This window comes from Phoca vitulina, unplaced genomic scaffold, assembly GCF_004348235.1.
Source record: "Phoca vitulina isolate PV1807 unplaced genomic scaffold, GSC_HSeal_1.0 scaffold3, whole genome shotgun sequence".
NCBI classification, from domain to species: domain Eukaryota; kingdom Metazoa; phylum Chordata; class Mammalia; order Carnivora; family Phocidae; genus Phoca; species Phoca vitulina.
The window spans coordinates 36,894,031-36,917,931 of record NW_022589706.1 but is presented as its reverse complement, the minus strand read 5'-3'; the positions used below and the strand labels follow the sequence as shown (position 1 = coordinate 36,917,931).

The window sequence follows — 23,901 nt, the reverse complement described above, 5'->3', positions numbered from 1 at the left end:
CCTTCTTAGATCTGCTCCCTGATAGTTTTTCAGCCTTCATCTTTGTCTTTTCCTGTTCCTTCCTTCCCTTCTTTCCTATAGGCTCACACTCTTGGCCGCAGCTACACTAGACTTCTTTCAGATCCTCAGACTAATGCTGTCCCACCTTTTGGTCATTCTACATGTTGCTCTTTCTTATGCCCCACCCTCATTTTTATCTTTGCTTCCAGTGATAGTACTTTTATTTCCTATATCAGCTCATAGTGTATTATCTTAAAATTACTAGTTTAATGTCCAGACTTAGGAAGCTTGCTAAGAGAAGGTCTGTGTCTGACTTGTTCACCCTTGTACATTGTTGCACCTCTAGTGCCTGGCACAGTCTATGGCCAGGGTGTTGGTGGTCTGAGTGCACTGCCACCCATGGGCCCAGGATGCTGACATTCTGATAAAGCTAGAATGCTTCTGTTCTTAATACCCCGTGACCTCTTCCAATTCATGAAAACAAATTCTCTTTAATAACACATAATTTGAGTTGATGACAAGTGCTATAAATGAAATAAAATAGGGCAAGTGGGATTTGGAATAAGAAGTGCCACATTAGCGGGTTACCTGGCTGGCTCAGTTGGTGGAGCAGGCAACTCTTGATCTCGGAGTTGTGAGTTTGAGCCCCATGTTGGGTGTGGAGATTACTTAAAAATAAAATCTTAAAAAAAAAAAAAGAAAAAGGCTACATTAGCCAGAGTGGTCAAGAAGTGAAACCTTGAGTGGTACCTAGAAGAGAACTAGCATTTGGTAGGTGTTTAATAAATGTCTGTTGAATGAATGAGACCTTGTTAGTAAACATCTGGAAGAAGGCTGTAGGCAAAGGAATAGCAAATGCAAAGGCCTGAGTTGGGAATACGTTTTGACCCATTCAAGGGGCTGAAATCAGGCCAATGTGACTGAAGCCTAATGGATGAAGCTGGGAAGGTAAGAGATGAAGTTGTACATAAATAAGGAACTTGGATTTTAGTGTAATGGTAGTGGGAAGCATGGAAGGGCTTTGAGAAGGGGAATGATGTGATCTGATAGTTTTAGGAAATCTCTCTAGTTCAATCCATCCTCAGTTCTTGCTTGGACTATGTAGTAGCCTCTCATCCAGAACTCAGATCCATTCTCTACAGTGAGTGATCTTTTTAATGCAAATGTGATCAGGTCAGTCTGTTGCTGAAGACCCTTCAATTGCCTATGGAAGAAAGTCTACAATCCTAATGTGGGTTATAGGGCTTGGGTAAGATTTGACATAAGCTGAAGGACAGTGGCATATTACATCTTTATGCTCCATTCATACGTCTCATTTCCTTGAAAAGGTCTCAAATTCTCTTCTCAGGACTCTTGCCCATACTGTTGCTCCTGCCTGGATTGCTATTGCTCCAGTCTTTTTTTTTTTTTTTAACATTCAGTTAGCCAGCATATAGTACATCATTAGTTTTTGATGTAGTGTTCAACGATTCATTAGTTGTGTATAACACCCAGTGCTCATCCCCACACGTGCCCTCCTTAATATCCATCACCCGGTTACCTCATCTCCCCACTCCCCTCCCTTCTTTAACCCTCAGTTTGTTTCCTGGAGTCCAGAGTCTCTCATGATTTGCCTCACTCTCTGATTTCTTCCCATTCAGTTTTTACTCCCTTCCCCTGTGGTCCTCTGCTCTATTCCTTATGTCCACATATGAGTGAAACCATATGATAATTGTGTTTCTCTGCTTGACTTATTTCACTTAGCATAATCCCCTCTAGTTCCATCCATGTCAATGCAAATGATGGGTGTTCATCCTTTCTGATGGCTGAGTAATATTTCATTGTATATATGGACCACATCTTCTTTATCCATTCATCTGTTGAAGGGCATCTCTTGTTCCAGTCTTTAACTGGCCAACTCCTACTCCTCTTTTGGGGCTTGCTCTCATATCCTCAGCCACCGTCTGCCTGCCACCTCCACACCCAGACCAGGTTAGGTGTTGCACTCTCCCGAGCTCCCATTCTCTACTTTGTCATCTCTGCAGGAGCATGCTCAGTTCCAGCTTCCTTGCCAGATTGCTAGCTCCATGAGGGCAGGGCCCACTTGCAGCTGTGGTTGGCCCACAGGAAGGGCTTCTATTCTGAAAGAAAGAATGGGTGAAGGACTGCTTTCCAGTGCCAAGGGTCTACCTCATATATCTTTCTGTGTTTAACTGCTTTCTCTCGTATTGAGATGAAGGTTAACAGATAATTTTGTTAAATATGAGGTAATTGTTTAAAAAAGTAGTCAAGAGGAAAGATGACTTTTGAAAGCTCTGTGAATAATTTAATGAACAAACCTACCTTCAGATCTCATTAAGCTCACCACTGATGGAAGCCATTATTCCCTGCTGTGGAGAACTGGGACTCAGATTGCTCTATGTTTAAATTTAGTTGATAATGCTTTGTGGTTGTTGTAGCTGTTATCATTGTATTTCTCTTGGAATACTGTGACTATTACTGCAAATCCTGTGAATGAGCATAACTTCCGTGCATGCCATGAAGAAGCCATTTCTCTGAGGTTAGTCACAAGATAATGGTGTGCATTCACATTTCAGCCTTAGTTTCCTAATTGCATGCCTTCCACTTGATTGAAGTAGCAGCATGATTCAGCATTCAGCCATCTCTGAAAAATTAATGCTGTCCTCTTTATATTTTCTTTGGTGATGAATATTTCCTGTTAGGTTCTAGCAGACTGCATTCGACATCTTATACATGCCAAGCCAAGGCAGCTTCTAAGATTTCATTTACAGTTGAGTAATTCTGGTGAATAAAGAGCCAGGAATTAACTGAAAGGAACATATCTTCATGTACAGAAGTCTCCTGACACTTAGAAGAGCTAATTCTAGCAGGTTATTATTATGTGTATATTGTTGGTTTTTAGTCTTCTTCAAACATGACAAATAGTTTAATTTTTAAGATACTACAAGATACAAGATAATCAGTTAATCAAAAAAGAGCATACATTTTATATGTATTTGACATTTTATGTAGTTACTAGCAATATTGAAACTAATTAAATTTCATCATAATAAAATGGATCTTTTCATAGGACAAATATTTTGCCTTATGTTGTATACTTCAATGAATCTATTGAAACAAAATTGTTTTCTGGTAGCTACAATGAAATAAAATTTATCTCATTGAAAAACTTGACTTTAAAAACAGAGAAAGGGATAGAAATTGTTTAATAAATTCTACAAGTTGTTGGGAATGTTATTTTGTTAACTTTTTATTACTATCACTGGATTTGGGAGAAAGAAAGGGGTTTTAATAAAAGAAATAACAGCATGGAATATTCACCTATTACTGAATGTCACAAAGTTAATCAAATTGATACCTGTGGGAGCGCTTGGGTGGCTTAGTCGGTTAAGCAGCCAACTCTGGATTTTGGCGCAGGTCAGGATCTCAGGGTCCTGGGATGGAGCCCACGTGGGGTTCCACACTCACTGGGGAGTCCGCTTGAGGATTCTCTCCCTCTCCCTCTGCCCCTCCCCCTGCTTGCTCACTCTCTCTATCTCAAATAAATAAATCTTTTTAAAAAAATTGATATCTGTGAACTTAGAGTACCAGGGCATAATGGAAACCATATGAAAATTAGCTTGTTAGAAATCCAAGGAATCTCAAATATTAGTGTTCTAGTTCAAGCCTTTTATTTTATAGAATGGTGTAGAATCGTGCATGGTTAGTAAATGGATTTTGGAGTTCATAGGGACCTGGGTTCAAATCTGTACTTATTGGCTATGTGATTTGGGCAGGTTATTTCATCTCTTTAAGAATCAGCTTTCTTACTTATGAAATGAGGCAATGATACTTATCCTGGAGGGTTGTTACTCAATGAGATAATATAGTCATATTGCCTATGACATAGTTCTCAACAAACGAAAATAATAAGAAAGATTAATTGAATTACCCAAGATCACAAAAGCAGCCCATAGCCCTTTGAGTGGTGGCCCCAAGCTCTAAACCTTGCCTCCTTTCTTATTAACAATGGATTTTAGGCAAGTGACTTCATTTTGTCTCAGTTTTATCAGTGGTCAAATAGCTAGAGGCCATTTCTCCTACTCTCTTCCCAAGGATATAATGAACAGCAGATAAAAGCTAGGTTATAAGTAATACATCAGGGCAATTTAGACTTTAGTTTTTTACCTTTTCAATTATATAAAATATATTATTCAGAAAGATTTAAAATTCAGCAAAGTCATGGAGGGAAACATTTAAAGAAAGCTGAAAAAATTGGAAAATGATTGCAGTTGTGTAGCAAAGTGACTGTCAATGCTATGGGTGACCTACAAGGGGAATAATATCCATTGTTTTTTTTTTAATTTTTAAAATTTTTAAAATTTAAATTCAATTAATTAACATATAGTGTATTATTAGTTTCAGAGGTAGAGTTCAGTGATTCGTCAGTCTTTTTTTTAAATTTGTTTGTTTTTATTTAAATTCAATTAATGTATAATGTATTACCAGTTTCAGAAGTAGAGTTCATTGATTCATCAGTCTTATATAATACCCAGTGCTCATTACATCACGTGCCCTCCTTAATGCCCATCACCCAGTTACCCCATCTCGCCACCTCTCTCCCCTCCAGCAACCTTCAGTTTGTTTCCTGTGCTTAAGAGTCTCTTATGGTTTGTCTCCCTCTCTGATTTCATCTTGTTTTATTTTTTTCTCTCTTCCCCTAGGATCCTCTGTTTTGTTTTTTAAATTGCACATACCAGTGAGATCATATCATAATTGTCTTCTCTGAATTACTTATTTTGCTTAGCATAATACCCTCTGGTTCCATCCATGTCATTGCAAATGGCAAGATTTCATTTTTTTAAAGATTTTATTTATTTATTTAAGACAGAGAAAGAGAGAGCATGAGCAGGGGGAGGGGCAGAAGCAGGCTCTCCACCATGCAGGGAGCTGTATGTGGGGCTTCATCCCAGGACCCTGGGATCATGACCTGAGCTGAAGGCAGACACTTAACCGACTGAGCCACCCAGGTGCCTCCAAGATTTCATTTATTTTTGAAGGCTGAGTAATATTCCATGGTATATATACACCATATCTTCTTTATCCATTCATCTGTTGAAGGACATCTGGGCTCTTCCCATATTTTGGCTATTGTGGACATTGCTGCTGTGAACATTGGGGTGCATGTGCCCTTTTGAATCACTACATTTGTATCTTTGGGGTAAATACCCAGTGGTGCAATTGCTGGGTCATAGGGTAGCTCTATTTTCAGCCTTTTGAGGAACCTTCATGCTGTTTTTCAGAGTGGCTGCATCAGTTTGCATTCCTACCAACAGTGTAAGAGGGTTCCCCTTTCTCTGCATTCTTAACAACATGTGTTGTTTCCTGAGTGGTTAATTTTAGCCAATCTGACCAGTGTGAGGTGGTATCTCTTGTGGTTTTGATTTGTATTTCCCTAATGCTGAGTGACGTTGAGCACTTTTTCATGTGTCTGTTGGCCATTTGTAATCTTCTTTGGAGAAATGTCTGTTCATGTCTTCTGTACATTTCTTGACTGGATTATTTGTTCTTTGGGTGTTGAGTTTGAGAAGTTCTTTATAGATTTTGGATACTAACCCTTTATCTGATAAGACATTTGCAAATATCTTCTCTCATTCTATTGGTTGTCTTTTGGTTTTGTCGACTGTTTCCTTTGCTGAACAAAAGCTTTTTATCTTGATGAAGTCCCAATGGTTCATTTTTGCCTTTGTTTCCCTTGCCTGTGGAGATGTGTCTAGCAAGAAGTTGCTGTGGCTGATGTCAAAGAGGTTGTTGCCTGTGTTCTCGAGGATTTTGATGGATTCCTGTCTCACATTTAGGTCTTTCATCCATTTTGAGTCTATTTTTGTGTATGATGCACGAAAATAGTCGTTTCATTTTTCTGCATGTAGCTCTCCAATTTTCCCAACACCATTTGTTGAAGAGACTGTCTTTTTTCCATTGGATATTCTTTCCTGCTTTGTCGAAGATTAGTTGACCATAGAGAGTCCATTTCTGGGTTCTCTATTTTGGTCCATTGATCTATGTGTCTGTTTTTGTGCCACTACCATACTGTCTTGATGATTATAGCTTTGTAATAGAGTTTGAAGTCTGGAATTGTGATGCGACCAGTGTTGGTTTTCTTTTTCAACATTCCTCTGGCTATTCAGGGTCTCTTCTGTTTCCATACAAATTTTAGGATTATTTGTTCCAGCTCTCTGAAAAAAAGTTGATGGTATTTTTATAGGGACAGCATTGACTATATAGCTTGCTGTAGGTAGAATAGACGTTTTAACAATATTTGTTCTTCCAGTCCATGGGCATGGAACGTTTTTCCATTTCTTTGTGTCCTTCTCAATTTCTTTCATGAGTATTCTATAGTTTTCTGAGTATAGATCCTTTGCCTCTTTAGTTAGGTTTATTCCTAGGTATCTTATGGTTTTTGGTGCAATTGTAAATGGGATCGACTCCTTAATTTCTCTTTCTTCTGTCTCATTATTAGTGTATAGAAATGCAACAGGTTTCTGTGCATTGATTTTATATCCTGCCACTTTGCTGAATTCCTGTATGAGATCTAGAAATTTTTTAGTGAAGTCTTTGGGTTTTCCACATAGAGTATCATGTCTTCTGGCAAAGAGTGAGAGTTTGACTTCTCCTTTGCCAGTTCAGATGCCTTTTATTTCTTTTTGTTGTCTGATTGCTGAGGCTAGGACTTCTAGTACTGTGTTGAACGGCACTGGTGATAGTGGACATCCCTGCCATGTTCCTGACCTTAGGGTAAAAGCTTTCAGTTTTTCCCCATTGAGAATGAAATTCACTGTGGGGTTTTCATATATGGCTTTTATGATATTGAGGTATGTTCCCTCCATCCCTACACTGTAAAGTTTTGATCAAGAAAGGATGCTGTACTTTGTCAAATGCATTTTCTAAATACATTGAGAGGATCATATGGTTCTTGTCCTTTCTTTTAATAATGTGGTGTATTACACTGATTGATTTGCAGGTGTTGAACCACCCTTGTAGCCCAGGAATAAATCCCACTTGGTTGTGGTGAATAATCCTTTTAATGTACTGTTGGATCCTATTGGCTAGTATCTTGGTGAGAATTTTTACATCCACATTATTCAGGGATATTGGTCTGTAATTTTCCTTTTTGGTGGGGTCTTTGTGTGGTTTTGGGATCAAGGTGATGCTGGCCTCATAGAAAGGTTGGAAAGTTTTCCTTCCATTTCTGTTTTTTGAAACAGCTTCAGAGGAATAGGTATCTTTAAATGTTTGGTAGAATTCCCCTGATAAGCCATCTGCCTTAGACTATTTTTTGTTGGGAGATTTTTGATTAGTGCTTTAATTTCCTTGCTGGTTATGAGTCTGTTCAGGTTTGTTTCTTCCTGTTTTAGTTTTCGTAGCTTTTACATTTCTAGGAATGCATCCATTTCTTACCAACTGCCTAATTTCTGGGCATGTAGTTGCTCATAATATGTTCTTATAATTGTATTTCTTTGGTGTTGGTTGTGATATCTCCTCTTGCATTAATGATTTTATTTATTTGGGTCCTTTCTCTTTTCTTTTTGATAAGTCTGGCCAGGGGTTTATCAGTCTTATTAATTCTTACAAAGTACCAGCTCCTAGTTTTGTTGATCTATTCTACTGTTCTTTTGGTTTCTATTTCATTGATTTCTGCTCTAATCTTTACTAATTCTCTTCTCTATTGCATCTAGGCTTTATTTGCTGTTCTTTCTCCAGCTCCTTATGGTGTAAGGTTAGGTTGTGTATTTGAAACCTTTCTTGTTTCTTGAGAAAGGCTTGTATTGCTATATACTTCCCTCTTAGGACTGCCTTTGCTGCCTCCCAAAGGGTTTGAACAGTTGTGTTTTCATTTTCATTTGTTTCCAAAAATTATTTTTAAAGATTTTATTTGTTTGACAGAGAGCGCAAGAGAGCACAAGCAGCGGGAGCAGGAGGAGAGGGAGAAGCAGGCTCCCCACTGAGCAGGGAGCCTGATGTGGGGCTTGATCCCAGAATGTTTTAAATCATGACCTGAACCAAAGGCAGGCACTTAACCATTTGAGCCACCCAGGCGCCCCTGTTTCCAAGAATGTTTTAAATTCTTCTTTTATTTCCTGGTTGACCCATTCATTCTTTAATAGGATGCTCTTTAACCTCCATGTACTTGAGTTCTTTCCAAATTTCCTCTTGTGATTGAGTTCAAGTTTCAAAGCATTGTGGTCTGAAAATATGCACTGAATGATCCTAATATTTTGGTACCGGTTGAGACCTGATTTCTGACCCAGTATGTGATCTGTTCTGGAGAATGTTTCATGTGCATTCGAGAAGAATGTGTATTCTGTTGCTTTAGGATGAGATGCTCTGAATATGTCTTTGAAGTCCATCTGGTCCAGTGTATCATTCAAAGCCCTTGTTTCCTTGTTGATCTTCTGCTTAGATGATCTGTCCATTGCTGTGAGTGGGGTGTTAAAGTCCCCTACTATTATTGTGTTATTATCAATGTGTTTCCTTAGTTCTGTTATTAATTGGTTTATATAATTGGCTGCTCCCATGTCAGGAGCATAAATATTTACAATTTTTTGTAAAATTGTACAATTTTTTGTACAATTTTGTACATTGTACAAAATGTACAACAATGCCCCGCATTGTACAAGAATTTACAATTCTTGTTGGATAGACCCTTTAATTATGATATAGTGTCCTTCCTCATCTCTTATTACAGTCTTTGGTATACAATCTAATTTGGATGTTATAAGGATTGCCACTCCAGCTTTCTTTTGATGTCCGTTAGCATGATAAATGGTTTTCCACCCCTTCACTTTCAATCTGGAGGTGTCTTTGGGTCTAAAATGAGTCTCTTGCAGACAGCTTATGGATGGGTCTTGGTTTTTTGTTTTGTTGTTTTGTTTTTTTGTTTTTTTTTAAAGATTTTATTTATTTATTTGACAGAGAGATAGAGAGAGAGAACAAGTAGGCAGAGAGGCAGGCAGAGGGAGAGGGAGAAGCAGGCCCCCCGCTGAGCAGGGAGCCTGATACAGGGCTCGATCCCAGGACCCTGGGATCATAACCTGAGCCGAAGGCTGCCGCTTAACCAACTGAGCCACCCAGGCGCCCCGGGTCTTGGTTTTTTATCCAATCTGATACCCTGTGTCGTTTGATTAGGGCATTTAGCCCATTTATATTAAGAGTAACTATTGAAAGATATGAATTTAGTGTCATTTTATTACCTGTAAAGTCACTGTTTCTGTATATTCTCTCTCTTCCTTTCTGGCCTGTGTTACTTTTGGTCTCTCTCTTCGCTTGCAGCATCCCCTTTAATATTTCTTACAGGGCTGCTTTAGTGATCACAAATTATTTTAGTTTCTGTTTGTCCTAGAAGCTTTTTATCTCTCCTTCTATTCTGAATGACAGCCTTGCTGGGTAAAGTATTCTTGGGTGCATATTTTTCCTCATTTAGCACCCTAATATATCATGCCAGTCCTTTCTGGCCTGCCAGGTTTCTGTGGATAGGTGTGCTGCCAGTCTTATGTTTCTACCCTTGTAGATTAAGTACCCGTTGTCCTGAGCTGCTGTCAGGATTTGCTCTTTGTCTCTGAAATTTGCAAGCTTCATTATTATATGTCGAGGTGTTGACCTATTTTTATTGATTTTGAGGGGAGTTCTCTGTGCATCCTGGACTTGAATGCCTGTTTCCTTCTCCAGATTAAAGAAATTGTCAGCTATAATTTGCTCCAATATACTTTTCCCCCCCACTCTCTCTCTCTTTCCTCTTCTTCTTGGATTGCAATTATTCTAATATTGTTTCACTTTATGGTATCACTTATCTCTGAAATTCTCCCCTTGAGATCAGGAGTTCTCTCTCTCATTCTCAGCTTCTTTATTCTCCGTCATTTTGTCATCTGTATCACTAATTCTCTCTTCTGCCTCATTTATCCTAGCAGTTAGAGCCTCCATTTTTTATTGCATCTCATTAATAGCCTTTTTGATTTTGACCTGATTAGATTTTAGTTCTTTTATTTCTCCAGAAAGGGATTCTCTAGTGTCTTCTAAACTTTTTTCAAACCCAGCTAGTGTGTTTATAATCGTTAATCTGAATCCTGGTTCCATCATCTTTTATTCATACTGATTAGGTCTCTGGCAGTCAGTAGTACCTCTTGTTCTCTTTTTTTGAGGGGAGTTTTTCCATCTTGTCATTCTGTCCAGGGAAGAATAGATGAATGAGAGAAGAAAATACTAAATAGCAACAATGACCCCAGAGAATTATACACTAAACACATCAGAAGAGACCAGAAACCGAGAAGAAAAAAAAAAGAGAGAGAACATAATCTGACAGGTGAACAGAACAAAGCAATACACTAAATACACTAGATCCTGAGTGTATTTTGGTCTGTTAGAAAACTAGATCCCAAAATTGTAAAGAAAGAAAAATTCATATATATATATATATATATATATATATATATATATATATATATATATATATAATTAAATAAAACGAAAGGATAGAATATAACTGTAAAAATGAAAATTAAAAAGGACTTAGAAAAAAAGAAAGAATATAACCAGACAGATGAACAGAGTAGAGCAATACACTCTATTCTGGGTGTATTTTGTCCTGTTTGTTAGAAGAAACTACATACCAAAATTATAAAGAAAGAAAACTTGTACATATACAAAAATAAAATTAAATACAATTAAAGAATAGAATGTAATTTCAAAAATGACAATTAAAAAAGACTTAGAAAAGAGTTGGTGGGGTGCCCGGGTGGCTCAGTCGGTTAAGTGTCTGCCTTCAGCCCAGGTCATGAACCCAGCGTCCTGGGATCGAGCCCCGCATCTGGGGGTGCTCAGTGGGGAGCCTGCTTCTCCCTCTCCCTCTGCCTGCCTATCTGCCTACTTGTGATCTCTCTCTCTGTCAAATAAATAAAATCTTAAAAAAAAGAAAGAAAGAAAAGAGTTGGTGAAATAAATTAGTTGAAAAGGAATAAGAAAAAAAATTAAAATTGAAAGACTAAAGAATCATGAGAAGAAACCCTGAATTCTATATTCTATTTTCCCCTAGTGCTGGAGTTTTGTAGTTCTCATTGATCGGTAAACTTGGTCTTAGCCAGCTGGATGTTCCTGCTGATCTTCTGGGGGAGGGGCCTGTTGCACTGAATCTCAGGTTTCTTTGCCCCAGGCAGAACTGCACTGCCCTTGCCAGGGGTCAGGCTAAGTAAGCGGCTCCAGATTGCTCTATGTGGCTTTTGTTTCCTGAAGGCTTTCTGTGCTCCTTTAGAGGATAAAAATAAAAATGGCCTCATCCCCAATATCCAGCCCCAGAGCTGAAAGATCTTAGCCCCACTCCTCAGTGTGCCCTCAGGGAAAAGCAGTCAATCACTTCTGTCTCCCTGGTTTCCATCTGCACCATGTTCACCCAGCCCGTGACCAAACATTTTTTATCTCAGGCACCTGACCCTGTTTGGAGTCTGCACACTTTGCAGCCTCCTGCACCTCGCACCCATACTGCTCCTCCTGGGGGAAGGAAGGAGGGTCTCACCTCGTTCTGCCATTTGCTGGGTGGTAGCCTGACTGTTGATGGCAACACTGAGCTGAGAGCCCACTCCTGGGCTCGCTGATGGCAGCCAGCTTCCCTGCTCTGATGCCTGCGAACTCTGCCATGCTCAGGCAATCCTGTTCTTTCTGTAACCCCGGGGATCCTGAGACTACACTGTCACACCTAGCATTCTGCCCCACTTCGCCTCCTGAGCATCTTTCAGGCAGAGACGTCCCTCACCAGAGCAGATTTCTAAAAGTTCTGAATTTGTTGGGGCGCCTGGATGGCTCAGTCGGTAGGCGACTGCCTTCGGCTCAGGTCATGGTCTCAGGGTCCTGGGATCGAGCCCCGCATTGGGCTCCCTGCTCTGTGGGAGGCCTGCTTCTCCCTCTCCCACTCCCCCTGCTTGTGTTCCCTCTCTCGCTGTCTCTCTCTGTCAAATAAATAAAATCTTTAAAAAAAAAATTAAAAAAAAAAAAAGTTCTGAATTTGTGCTCCACTGCTCTATCACTTTCTGGTAGCTTGCTTAGGGAGGCTTCCTCCTACTGCGATTTATCTTCCCATATATCGCCTTGGGGTCACTTCTCTGTATCTCCTACCTTGCCAAAAGGGGTCGCTTTTCTATTTGTAGAATTGCAGTAATTCTTGTCTTAGATCTCTGGTTGAGTTCACAGGTTTGATAGCTCTCTAGCAGAATTCTAGGGATCAGATGAAATTAGGGTCCCCTACTCCTCCACCATCTTCTCCTTCCACCTGTGATATTGTTTAAAACAAAAAGTGCCAAATCCTGAGAGCAAACTTTTCTTGCTTCGTGAGGTAATATGGATCTACTTCACTCTTCACTCTATTCCATTCTATCTTATGTGAGGCCCACATATAAACTTAAAAGGATAATAGAAGATATATTAAGGATTAAAAAAGAAAACCAACATGAAGGCTTTAAAATTACTGACATTCTATGCAATCGATTCTCTTTGATGATTTGCATAATACAGGCATGGCAAGGTTTAGTAGAAAGATAACTGAGCTCAGAAGCCAGTTGTCTGGGGGTGAGTCCTGGTTTTGCCACTTACAGGTTGAGTGTACTTAAGTAAGTCATTTGGCTTCTCTGAGGCTCTTTAAATTGGGGCAACGATCATGGCTTAGCTCATGATGTGAGGATCAAATGAGACATAAGAAATTGTTTTGTAGATTCCTAAATGCTTCTAAAAGAGAAGGTAGTGGTGGTATTTAAAAGTATTTTTAAATATTATATTTTATTTACCTTTCAAAAATCTGTCTTAAGTTGACCGTGAAATAAAGAAACAAGCTGTTTTGGGGTGGGTCTGATTATTAAAATGATGTTGCCCAGCTGTTGCTGAATTTAAGACAAAAGACTAAGCAAGATGAGGTAGGTTTATAGTTTAGCATAAAGGGTTTAGATTAGGTATGAGTAGGATCTAATAGCAGTTTGATTTATTTGAAGCTGTAGTGTTTTTCTCAGGCATATTATAAAATTTTCTTTAGGTGCCTTCAAAAATGAAAAACAGATTTTCATGTGTTTGTGTTGGGTGAGGTAGTGTCCTACTGAAGATGTAAAGATGATTAATTTACTACCATCTCTAATGTTCACCTCTACCCCAAACGTCATACATCCACTTTATGTCAGTCTGGAAATATTTATGGAATCTGAACTCTTCATAAAAGTAACAATTCTAGTTTTAAAATATCCTGTTGTGTGCAGTTTGCAGAATTTCAGTATAATTAATGAGACAAGAAGCTGGCATAGAAGTCATTGCTTAAAAACCTTCCTTAATTTTAGCCATTCTGACAGGTGTAAAGTGGTATCTCATCATAGTTTTGATTTGTATTTCCCTGATGATGAGTGATGTTGAGCCTCTTTTCATGTGTCTGTTGGCCATCCACATGTCTTCTTTGGAAAAACGTCTATTCGTGTTTCTGCCTATTTTTTAACTGGATTATTTGTTTTAAAAAATTTTGCTTCCTATAGCTGTAAGTCTTGAGGTAATCTATAGAAAAGTTTCTTATTTTATTCCTGAAAATCAAAATTCTTTACATCAGCATGTCATATATAGGAGGATTGCTTGAGTTGGAGTTTTCAGTATTTCAGTGTGTATCATGAATTCTGTATTATGTATTGTTGAACTATTCATATTAGAAAATGAAGCTACTGGCAGTGTTTATCCATACATGTATACAAATAGATGGAAAAGACTAATGTACTTCCAAAACAGGCTTTCTTCTATATCTTATGAGAAAATTCTGACCTTTGATTTTTCTCTTATTACTACCACTGCTGTTGCTACTGCTATGTTTATTGAACGCTTCGTACGTGTCAGGCATTGTTCTAGGTGCTCTAGATATATTAACACCTTCAATTCTCATAATAATCCGCTGACTAGGTACTATTACCATCCCCAAGTTAATGGAGGAGGAAACATGTATAGAGAGATTATGTAACTCTCCTGGGCTAACGAGTAGAACCAGACCCTTTATTGTTTGGTTCCAGAACGCGTGCTTCTACAGTACTGCCTACCACTAGTCTATTACACTTGTTGTGATAGCACTCTGTGTATTGCTTATTCCATCATTAGGAAAATAGAACATTTGCACAGTTGGAAAGGATAAAGATTTGCACAAAATACACTGTTAAGATTATAGTGTGGATTTTAATTAACTTCTCTTGACTTACAAAATTTGACATCAGGAATTGATTTCATATGAAACTTCAATAGTGTGAAATGTCTATTGGATCAATTTTTATGAGCATATTAAAGAAAGGCAGTGATTAACTCCCACACTCAACTCAGATGCTGACATAAGAGTAAGTGTGCAAACTACAACGCAGCAGTAACAGAGTGACTTGGAGAAGAAGTGGGTGCAGGACACAGCAGAGCAGCCAGTAAGTACAATTTGATCCCCTTTAGTGCCAGTCATTCGGAGAGCCAGAATTTGTTCATGCATGTTAACTTGGTAAACTTAAAATGACCATGTATGACGTGGGGGTCAGTTTGGTGTGTTTAGGAAACTGTTTTGTTCAGGAAGAAACATTAGAAACTGTCACACATATCTAGACAATCAGAATTGTTTATATCAGCAAAACAATTTTCAAGGAAACATGACCTGACTCTGCATCAGTGTTAGAGATCATGGAAACCTTATGTATTTCTTATAAAATGTTTCAATAGAAAACAGCCAGAGTGTATAAGCCCCATGTGACTTTAATACATATGAACAAATCAGGATTGTATGAAAAAAATACTCAGTGTCATTAAGTGAAGTAGCTGAATATATTACAAACCCTTGATCGCATTGACAGTATCATAGCAGTAGTCAACAACCATAACAATAATTGTGAATCAGGAAAGTGCTTTATGTGCATTATCATATTTAACCCTCTCACGGATGAGAAAATGGAGGGAAACAATTATATGCACACGGTTGTACAACTAGCAAGTGTTATTCATTCATTTATTCAGTATTTATTGAGTATAACTACCATGGAGCCTGGCACCGTTCTAGGGAGTGGGGACTTAGCAATGAGTAAAACAAGGACCTACTTTCTGAGAAGGACCTTACCTTCTGGGAGGGAGATAGACAACAAACAGATAAACATGGAAGCATATGCTCAGTCAGTTGATAATAAAGATTATGTAGAACAGTAAGGCCCAGGAAGGGGGAGGAGTGCCAGGGTAAGGTACCCAGATGGGCTGTCGTTACTTCTTTATATGGGATAGTAAGGGGGAACCTCTCTGATAAGGCAATGTTTTAGCAGACGCTGGAAGAGAGAGAGGGATATTTGTAGAGGAAGAACATTCCTGGCAAAGGAGAAGAGGTCCCTGTGCTTGGAGTGCCTGAGGAAGATCAGAGAGGCTGTGTAGTTGCTAGGTGTGAAGGGGAGAATGGTCAGAGTTTGAACCCAGATTTTATCTGACCCCAAAGCCCACATTTTCACCACTACACTAATCCGATGGGCCAATCACAGTATTACATAACCTACTGTGATTTTGGAGACACTCTGTATTAGCAAAATGCATACTCTCATAGAAAAGTGGAGGGCAGTGAAGTTCTACTCTAGAAGTTGTGTGTTGAGTTGAGAATATGTGAGAAATCCGTGTGGCTTGGGGAGAGGTGCTTTGGAGAACAAAAGGTGGGGAACAATTGTGGACCATATTGGGGAACCTGGGAGTATACCTCCCCTGCTCAGAATACTTTAGTGGTTCTCTATTGCCTTTGGAGTTCTGGGGACATTATGTAGCTTTCCCAAAGCCCCATAGGATATAGACCTAGTTTTGAATGATGATAAAGACCATTTTCATTACTGCTAAGCTATGCTGCTCTTTTCAGAATGTGAAATAGTTGCATACTCCTTGGCTTCCTGTCACCTACGGAAGGATAAGCCTTGGCAGGGAGCGCAGGGCCATATGTAGTAGCTCCTTCCTCTACTTTTACCCTTCCTTCTGCTGCCCCTCCCTTGCATCCAGGCATGGAGCAAAACAGTACTCTTCAGTGCCATGTATGTGGGACTTTGTACTGAAATGAAATATCTGAAATATCCTTCTCCCTCTTGTTTTCTTGTTTAGAAAGATTTTTATATCCTTGAAGACTTGATCGCTTTCCTTCCCAGACTGAGTTACAACTTCTTGCCGTGGCTGCTTTCAGAGCTTACGTATCTCTGTACTTGCTCATCATTTCCAGTGGAAATCATTCTTTGAGTCCCTGTCCTTCTAGCCAGGATTAGAGCCCTTGCTCTGTGCTACCAGAAAAAGCTATGCAAGCATGGACCTGCTTCTTATCACATTTTTGGGGGGGAGAATTTTCCAGCCTCTTCTTTCAGACTCTAAGTCATTGAGAGCGTGTGCCTCATTTTGATCTATGTTGCAACCACTTAGATGAGCACTTGGCATATAGTTTACTGGCTCATTCAGATTAAACTTAGAATATTGGATGCTGAGTTATAATGATGACAGTTTTGATTAGAGCAAAACAAGTAGAATATGTTGGGCAGTGATGTCAGTTCACTCAGAAAAAAATAGATGGTAATAAAAACAGCACTACTAAATGAAAGATTATTGTGTGCCAGATATTAAACTCAGTGCTGCAACACATCATTCCATTATTCTAAATGAAATTCAAACTTGAAAGATACACCTTATTAGGTATAACTTTCGAGTTAAATTAATGTCATGTTAGATATAACTTTTAAAACTAAACTCTAAAAAATGCATTCATTTTCAAACTGTTGCTCACTGGATGGTAGGAGGTGTTAGTGGGACTTTAAGTGGAGGGAAAATGTCCTTAGAAAGGGACAGACGTCAGCTTTGTTTTTTTATACTCCGTTTTTAAAGCGTTACTACAAATGTGTATACTTGGCTACATGCAGAGATCTTCCGGAAAGAACACTGTACTCATTTATAATTTGGACATAGCATGGTGGGTGAGACAGAGGGCTGTTGGAAAAGTGAGCCCAGATGAGACCCTGCATAATGCAGTGCTTCGTGCTGGATCAACGGTTAATTGTAAAGGCTTCAGAAGTGCCATCCTTACAACCTAAGGCCCAAAGTGGGCTACTTAAGGCCACGGTCACTTAGCCTAATTCCTGACTTTCATTCAGTACAAAACCCATTCATTAGGAAGTCTATTGAGTAGTTTTTACACAGGAATTCTCATTGCTGATTGCTTTGTGTTTCCCTGACAAGTATACTATCTCAAACATATAAGCTTATAATCACTGATAAATCATTTTTAGACATGTTTTTAATTTGGGCTTACAAACCATTTATATGTTACTCTAGCAATGTTGAATTATACTCTGAAATATTTTTGAATGCAAATCTCAAAACAATTTATCATACACTTTTCTCACACTTCTCATAACACAATGTAGCTTTTCTTCCCGCCCTCGCCCCCCCAAAAAAGGGGGTGTTGATTTTATTATTTCCTTAATTTCTCAATATTTTGTGCTGAGTAAAGTGGATTAGATATTCTTTATTTAATCTTAGTACTTAAAGCCTATCAGAAGGAAAGACTATATTAGTGCTCAGAAAGGATATTTAAGAAATTATTTTGCTTTTGACTCTTCTCGTTATCCAGTAGACATTTATTCTAAAGCTCTTTTGTGGTTTTATTGCAGTGACCCAGCTGCCAGAGCTCTGTGGGAAGCCTTACTGAGCACCAAGCACAAAGAGGCAGTGATGGAAGTCCGGAGACATCTAGTGGAAGCAGCAAGCAGAGAAAACCTGCCAATCAAGATGAGTATGGGTAAGCATGTCCACCTCTAGGACAGACAGTAACCATGGGCTCCGAGGAAGTTGATTTGAGCTTCTCTGAACTGTGGGCCAATCTAGCCAGCATGGCATCTCAGTGAAAGTATCGAAGACATTTGTAAATTGTTGAAAGAGTAGGCAAGGAGTAGGGGGGACACACTGCCCTCAGGGGTCAGCAATGACCCCCTTTTTTAGACTCAACTTTGGGAACGAACACCTTCTCTCCTACCCTCCCTCCCTCCCTCCCTCAACTTCCTTCCTTCCTTCCTCTCTCTTTCTTTCCACAGTTCTAGATACACATTAATAACAAGTGTGTTTACTGTATAGAGTTCCTTATCCATGAGAATGGTAAAACAAGAACAGATTCATATTGTGAATCAAGAAAAGTAGGATTGCACAAAGGTTTTGGTGATAAGGTTAATTTATATTGCAGTTCAATGATGTAACCTAACGATGTTATCACAGAGCATAAATCAATTTTTATTGCTCAGTATAGGACTCTTGAAAGATCAACACACTTTACTTTTCTAAAGGACTGTATCTTTTTAAAAATATCAAAGCCAGAAATAAATTGTTAAAAAAGACAGGTAACCCCATGAATTCAAATTTAAATGTTTGAGTTTTCTGTTGACCAAAGGGGAGAAAAAAGCCTCAGATGAAATGATTTACATTCTCCCCAAACTCCAGACATGGGGAGAGAAAAAAGAAGGAAAGATACAGACAGTTGTTAGCAAACTTTGGTTGTAAGAAGGACTGAAAACATTGGCCAAAATCACACTTTATCCATGTGCCAACTGTAATTTGGTAAAAGCTTAACAGTGCGGCTCTCCGTTTCTGCTTCCTATCACTAGTCAGAATTTCTGGTGTGTCTCATTTTCATATACCAACAAATAAATCACCATGAACAGTAAGAAAAGATCTGGAGCTTAAACATAATAAAACACTGGTATTTGAAAATTCCTTATCACATAGCTTATCATAAAAAAAAATCATGCTCTGGTCTCTTAAATGGCTGGAATGCTTTTTCTAACACCGTTTAAAACTATGAAATATGCTTTAAACTATGTACAATTCTCCCAACCCCTACTGTAAATTCTACTGAAGTATACATTTTTCTGTGATAGAGGTTTCTAATACTTTTGAGACATTAAACAGAAATTTTAACTCGAGATTGAGGATTCTCTTGTATTTAAATTGACTAAGAGTGATCCCGTGATTCTAACCTCAGATCTTAAATATAAAATTTCTCAGTACAAGGTAAAATCATATTAAAACCTTATGAACATCAATAGAAAGAAACACCATTCTGTGAAAGGAAAAAAGTTTAATTGCTAAAACAAAGAAAAAGTTCATTTTATCATTTCACATATAAACACATGCCATATTTCCAAGAGCTTGTTATTAAATTGTCAGTTAGCTAAATAAATGTGTTCCAAAAAAGTGATTTTTAAAACATTGTAAGCTGAATTGATTTTTTCCCACTGGCTTTCAAGATGAAAAATGTATCCTGAAAGTACAAAAGAAGTAGACTCTGAGAAACCCATTTGTTTGGATCCAAAATGTCCATTTACAGAAGAAATGAGTAGAAGATGCCTGTCTCAGTTTCTACATTTTACACAGACTCTGTCTCTCTGGAGTCCTTCTGTGGTTGGAGGATCTTCACCAGTCTGTCCTCTTGCTCTCTGCAGAATGGACATACTTCCCAGTGTTTAATGGGTGGCAGGAAGATCACATTGGAGCTGAAGGAAAACAGATTTCTATGACATCTTTCTTTTGCAGCCAGATTTCTTGGCAAAGTATTCTATGCTTGATTTATTCTGTTTCTTCATTATTTTCTTGCTTATTAATCTAGTGCAGTCTGTCTTCTGACACTTTTTTACTAAATGCTAAGTGAAATAAGTCAAGCAGAGAAAGTCAATTATCATACGGTTTCACTTATTTGTGGAACATAAGGAATAGCATGGAGGACATTAGGAGAAGGGGGAGGAAATTGGAGGGAGAGATGAACCATGAGAGACTATGGACTCTGAGAAACAAACTGAGGGTTTTAGTGGGGAAGGGGTGGGGGGATGGGTTAGCCTGGTGATGGGTATTAAGGAGGGCACGTACTGCATGGAGCATTGGGTGTTATACGAAAACAATGAATCGTGGATCGCCACATCAAAAACTAATGATGTATTGTATGGTGACGAACATAACATAATAAAATAAAATTAAAAAAAAAAAGTCTCCCAGACCACTAAATAGAAGTTTGTTTTTCTCAGTCCTCATCCTCCTTGACTTCTTCGTAGCATTCACTTCTAGACTCACTGCTGCCTTGTGCATGTGATTATGATGGGGTGCAAAGCCAGCTATGTCTGGTTCTGTCACCGAACAGCCAAACTTCAATTTCTCTATCCAGAAAAATAGGGAAAATACCTATTTCCTGGAATATTGAAGGAGAAAGAAAGCTCTGAGCACAGTGAAGGTTCTGACGGAAGCAGACTGGGATTGGTGTGCGGTGGGCCTAGAAGCAGAAGTCTGGGAGAAGGAATCTACACGGGAAACCAGATTATAAGAAGGTTGTTTGACAAGAGGGCAATCAAAGCAAACAAACCGCGTTTGATGATTTTCCCCTTTCTTTCTGGGAAATATGCTTACTCATTCTTCCCAATTCACTTGTCCTTTTCTAGTCTTTATGCTGAGTATCTCCCTTTTGATAACACATTCTCTTTTTATGCAGAATTCTAAATAGTTTTCCCATTTTCAGCTTAGTGATGATTACATTCTGTCACCTTGTCCCTGAGTCTGTTCACCCCCCAAATCATGTTGCTTGTATTGGGATTTCCAAGCTTCTGTGGTCACTTCTGTAGAAAAATCTTTTGAGCTACATTTCCAGATGATAATCTGATCCATTACATTGAGATACATCTTAATTTACCCTCCAAGTTCTGGGCACTGTAGTGTCGCTTCATATACTATTAAATGGGATGAGTTCTTTCAACCGTTTGTGAAAAGAGGCCTTTTGCACCCTTTACCATTGCAGTTGCCTCTAATTTGGAGCCATAGACAGAGCCCTAGTTTGTTCATGTCCCTCCGAAAATGTGATGTCCAGAGCTGAAGAACAGTGTCTTGGTCTTCACCTCTTTTTGGATACTATACTTCTCCCAATGAAGCTCCAGATGAAATTAGTGAGTTTTGCTTCCCACCAATGCCACACTTAGTATCATTTCCTTCTTTACCACTTCATACTACTGGCTTTAAAAAACAGCAGTAAATCAAAGCACTCTACAGTCTTACTCAATCTATACTTTTTTCAACATCATTGAGGATACTGTGTTTCCTTTATTGGTACTTGAGTTCATCCAGTTCTGACTGGATAACAACTACACTTTGATAACATTAATATCTTTTGCCTTCATTTTGGAGAATTTTATCTGGGACTAAGGGGAGCATGTGTGCATACATATCCGTGTGTGTGTGTGTGTGTGTGTGTGAAATGAGTGGGGAAATTGTCAAACTGCAAAAAATCCAGTAAGACCCACATACCATGTGATATATAGTAATTTATAAAAGATGAGAAAATCTGGCTGCCTCACAGGACACATACACGGATTATTAACTGTCACACTTCCTTGTCTTCATATAGACGCTGTTACCACAATTTGAGGAATGGGGAAGGGAATTGATTTTTTAACAGAGTTTTTTTTGTTTTGTTTTTGTTTTAAGTTTTATTTACTTATTTGTCAGAGAGAGAGAGCACAAGCAGGGAGAGCAGTGGGCAGAAGAAGAAGCAGCCCGCTCAGCGGGGAGCCCGATGTGGGACTCGATCCCAGGACGCTGGGATCATGACCTGAGCCGAAGGCAGCCGCTTAACCAACTGAGCCACCCACGCGCCGCTTAGCAGAGTTTTACACGGTTTATTTCATGCAATGCTTTCAATAATCTTTTGAATTTGGTACTTTTTTTTCTTACTCCCATTTCACAGACAGGAAAGACTGAGACCCAAAAAGGTGCCGTTTCTTTTCCAGGATTCCCGTGCCAGTTGTGAAGTTATTGTCTCTCAGCTCTCACCTCACCCTTCCCCTCTGTAACGCTCCGGCTGGCTCCCTGCTAGAGGGAGAGGGCAAGGCTGGCAGGGAAGGAGCCACGTGCCCCTTCCTCTCTGCTTCCTGCGGTCAGGGTCAGGCGGGCACCCCGGCACCACAGCAGCGCCGGGCCGCGTGGCGGTAGCAGCTGAATCCGGTGTGCAGTCCGCCGCCCGGTGCAGGAGCGGCTTCGTAGGCCTGCCCCTGCAGAGGTGCCCGCGGAGCCGAGGACGGCTCGGTTCTCGGACGTCTGAGTTTCAGTCACACGTCCCTGTGTTTCTCAGTTTTAATAATTCCGACCTCTTCCCTTTGTTTCCTCCGTCCAGTGGCGGGATCTGCTTCCAACAGTTGCCACGGCTACGATACCTTGGAGTTCTCTTAGTACCCTGTCAGGGATGCAGTTAACGGTTTTGCACGTTACGTTTTCTCTGTTCAGATAACTGCTGTGTCTTGTGCCTTTCCGGGCCCAGACTGATACAGTCGTACAGCAAGTAAGCCAGGATACAAACCTGGGTCTGCTGACTTCTGTATCGGGCCTCTCTCTAGATAGAGGAATCGAACTACTGAGACACAGAGATGATTGTGCCATTCCTGCGCTTAAAACCCTTGGGTGGGCCCCCACTGCCTCAAGAGAGTGGCTGACCTCCTCAGCATGCTGATTATAAAATTCCTCTGCCGTCTGGCTGGATGTTTCCCCATCCTTTCCCACTGCCTTCCCTCCCTTCTCCCCATACCCCAGCAGGAACTCCTGCAGAGCCAGATCTTTCTTGTCTTTGCCTGCAGTCTTCCATTTGATTGTCCCAGCAGATCCACGTCTGCCTTCTCTACTGTGCTTCTGGAGACTAACCATTTTGGACTACCTCAACAGGCTTCCCTGTCCTTGACCTCTCAGGTAGATTCGGCCAATGGGAGGCACCGGCAGGGGTTTTAGAGGGTGAGAGGAGAATGTCCTTAGGGTATCATTTGTCTGTCTTCTTCCTTGCCAGGATGCTATTGGTTGCATCCTTCTACTCGTCCCTTGGTTTCTTTAACCTGCATTCTTGTAAAAAGTCCCATCATTAAGCTTGCCTTATTTTCCTTGTTTGAGTGTGCCATCTCTTTCCTGCCCAGACCTTGACTAATATAACCATTCACTTTCGAGTGCACACGTGTGCATGCATACACACACACACATCTTTCTTTTCAAAGCCCATCTTACTTTTCAGGATCTAATGTAGAAGTCACTTTCTCTGTGAAACCATATCTAATCTCCTTCTGCTCTTCTTCCTATGCCCTTCCTCAGCAGGCTGAATTGATTGCTCTGGCTTCTGAGGACCCACAGCTCTTTTTCTTGTTGCACTTACCACAGTGCATTGTAGCTAAATGTGTGTGGATCTGAAACCTGCTAGTTAGTGTCCATATCATATTCTTCCCTGGCTGTTTAGCTTGGTACATAGAGGATGGCTTAGTACTTGGGAATGGATTGCTTAATGAGTGTGGATGAGTAATACAGGGACAATGGCTATTTCCACTTTCACTTACATGCATTAATATTTCTATTTACAAATTTCCTTTCTGATAATTCTTGTTCCTTTTGATGTGTGTGTAGCATCCAATCATGTCTTCTCCCTTGGGTTCTTTTTTCTTTTCTTTTCTTTTCTTTTTAAGATTTTATTGATTTATTTATTTGAGAGAGAGAGAGCGTGCATGTGCATGAGTTGGGGGAGGGGCAGAGGAAGAGGGACAAACAAACTCCCTGATGCAGGGCTTGATCTCAGGACCCTGAAATCATGAACCTAGCTGAAGTCAGACACTTAACTGACTGAGCCACCCAAGTGTCCTCCTTGGGTTCTTTTCCCTTGGTCATCATGTCACTCTGCTCTTCTGATTATCTTCCTCTTTTTTTTTTTTTTAATTAGTTTCAGGGATAGAATTTAGTGATTCATCAGTTGCATATAACACCCAGTGCTCATTATATCAAATGCCCTCCTTAATGCCCATCACCCAATTACCCCTTCCCCCTACCCACTTCCCCTCCAGCAACCCTCAG

At 39.7% G+C, this 23,901-nt stretch overlaps 1 protein-coding gene across 1 annotated transcript in view; it reads left to right on the top strand.

Moving 5' to 3' along the window:
* Window positions 1–23,901, top strand: part of SCFD2 (sec1 family domain containing 2) — a 430,884-nt gene that overhangs the window by 64,951 nt on the left and 342,032 nt on the right. The window contains exon 3 of the mRNA XM_032400353.1: window positions 17,673–17,800. Coding sequence (XP_032256244.1) covers window positions 17,673–17,800 — 128 coding nt within the window. The remainder of the gene's footprint in view (window positions 1–17,672; window positions 17,801–23,901) is intronic.